This window comes from Fulmarus glacialis, unplaced genomic scaffold (assembly GCF_000690835.1).
Source record: "Fulmarus glacialis isolate BGI_N327 unplaced genomic scaffold, ASM69083v1 scaffold41782, whole genome shotgun sequence".
NCBI classification, from domain to species: domain Eukaryota; kingdom Metazoa; phylum Chordata; class Aves; order Procellariiformes; family Procellariidae; genus Fulmarus; species Fulmarus glacialis.
Window position 1 is genome coordinate 47 of NW_009196670.1, and position 1,680 is coordinate 1,726.

General features: G+C 53.8%; 1 protein-coding gene across 1 annotated transcript; it reads left to right on the forward strand.

Annotated features, from left to right (window-relative positions):
* Nucleotides 1-461: 461 nt before the first annotated feature.
* On the forward strand, nt 462-1,408 carry CDC37 (cell division cycle 37; the record flags this gene model as incomplete). The annotated part of the gene is made up of 3 exons (XM_009572277.1): nt 462-743; nt 828-933; nt 1,293-1,408. Coding segments are annotated over 3 exons (504 nt in total), but the record flags the coding sequence as incomplete, so codon positions are not given.
* Nucleotides 1,409-1,680: the final 272 nt, after the last annotated feature.

Consider the following 1,680-nt stretch of genomic DNA (forward strand, 5'->3'; position numbering starts at 1 on the left):
TGCCTGGGGCTGGGCTCAGATTACCCTCCCCCAGTTTCTCGCAGAGGGTTTCTCCCAGCTCAGAGAGTTGGGGGGTAAACTGGGGGGGTGGGGTGGCTGCACGACCCCATGTTCTCTGGGAGCTGGAGTAAACCGAATCCTCAGGGACTCAGAAGCTGTGGTATTCCAGAGTCGGCCCCGATTTGGCAGGAATGAAGCTGGTTCCCGAGTTGTTCCCTCCCAATTCCAACAAAATAGTCCGGAGCTGCGTGGTGGGGCTTGAGTTTTTCTCTAAACCGGGGTGTTTTGGGGGAGTTGGTCTCCCATCATAGCGGCTTCACCATATTCTACAGGGATAACAGAACGGGAGAGCGTGTGGGGCTTCCCGGAGCGCGGCTAACGAGGCTGGGAAGGGCCGTGGGAGAGAGTTAACGATGCCCCCAGCATCTCTCCCGACGTGGTTTCCATCCTGTCACCTTCAGGCTCGAGTGGAGAGGATGGAGCAATTCCAGAAGGAAAAAGAAGAGCTGGATAAAGGATGCAGGGAATGCAAACGGAAACTCACCGAGTGCCAGAAAAAAATGAAGGAGCTGGAAGTGTTGGATCCGGAGAGCGGGAAGGGGGAGCTGGAGAAGCTCCAGGCTGAAGCCCAGCAACTGAAGAACGAAGAGAAAAGCTGGGAAAACAAATTGGAGGAGCTGAAGAAGAAGGAAAAGAACATGCCCTGGAACGTGGACACCCTCAGCAAAGACGGCTTCAGCAAGGTGGGTTTGGGGGAGCCCCCCCCCCTTCCACGTGTGTCACCCCCAAGTCGTTGGGCTGGCGGCTCACCTCCTTCTGTTCCCCAGAGCGTCTTTAACGTCAAACCGGAGGAGAAGGAAGAAACGGAGGAACAGAAAGAGAAAAAACACAAAACTTTCGTGGAGAGATATGAAAAGCAGATTAAGCACTTCGGTGAGTGCCGGGCAGGGTTTGGGGGGACTGGCACCCCCTTCCCATGGGGGGCTCCCTGCGGCCGTTGAGGCGGGGAACCTCGGGAAGCAGCTGGGAAGTTGCTCGCTCCAGTGAACAGTTGCCGATTTGACGTGTTTTTCACGAGATTTTTTATCTGTTCGCCCAGCCGAGGCGAAGCTTCGTGCGCTGCCTTCGTTAATCCCAATTTGGGGGGTTTTTATTTAACCTTGGGATGAGTCATCTCTCCCCCACCCTCCCCCTTTTTTTTTTTTTTTTTGCTGATGAGGTTTAGGGGCTGTTCTTTTTTTAACGAGTGGAAAAAACCTTCCTCTGCTAACTGGGGCTGCCCTGCTTTGAAGGGATGCTGCGGCGCTGGGACGACAGCCAGAAATATCTCTCGGATAACCCTCACCTCGTTTGCGAGGAGACGGCTAATTACTTAGTCATCTGGTGCATCGATCTGGAGGTGGAAGAGGTGAGAAACCGGGATGAAACCCATTCCTCCTGCCAGCTTTGTGCCAGGATTACGTTGTCCTCACCTCACCGGCCTTTCTGCCGTGGGTTGGTTTGCTTTCCCTGCCAGAAGTCAGGGAATCGGGGAATCGTAGAATCGTTTAGGTTGGAAAAGACCTTTAAGATCATCAAGTTCCATCATTAACCTAAAACTACCAACTCCACCACTAAACCATGTCCCTAAGCCCCACGTCTACACGCCTTTTAAAGCCCTCGGGGGATGGGGACTCAACA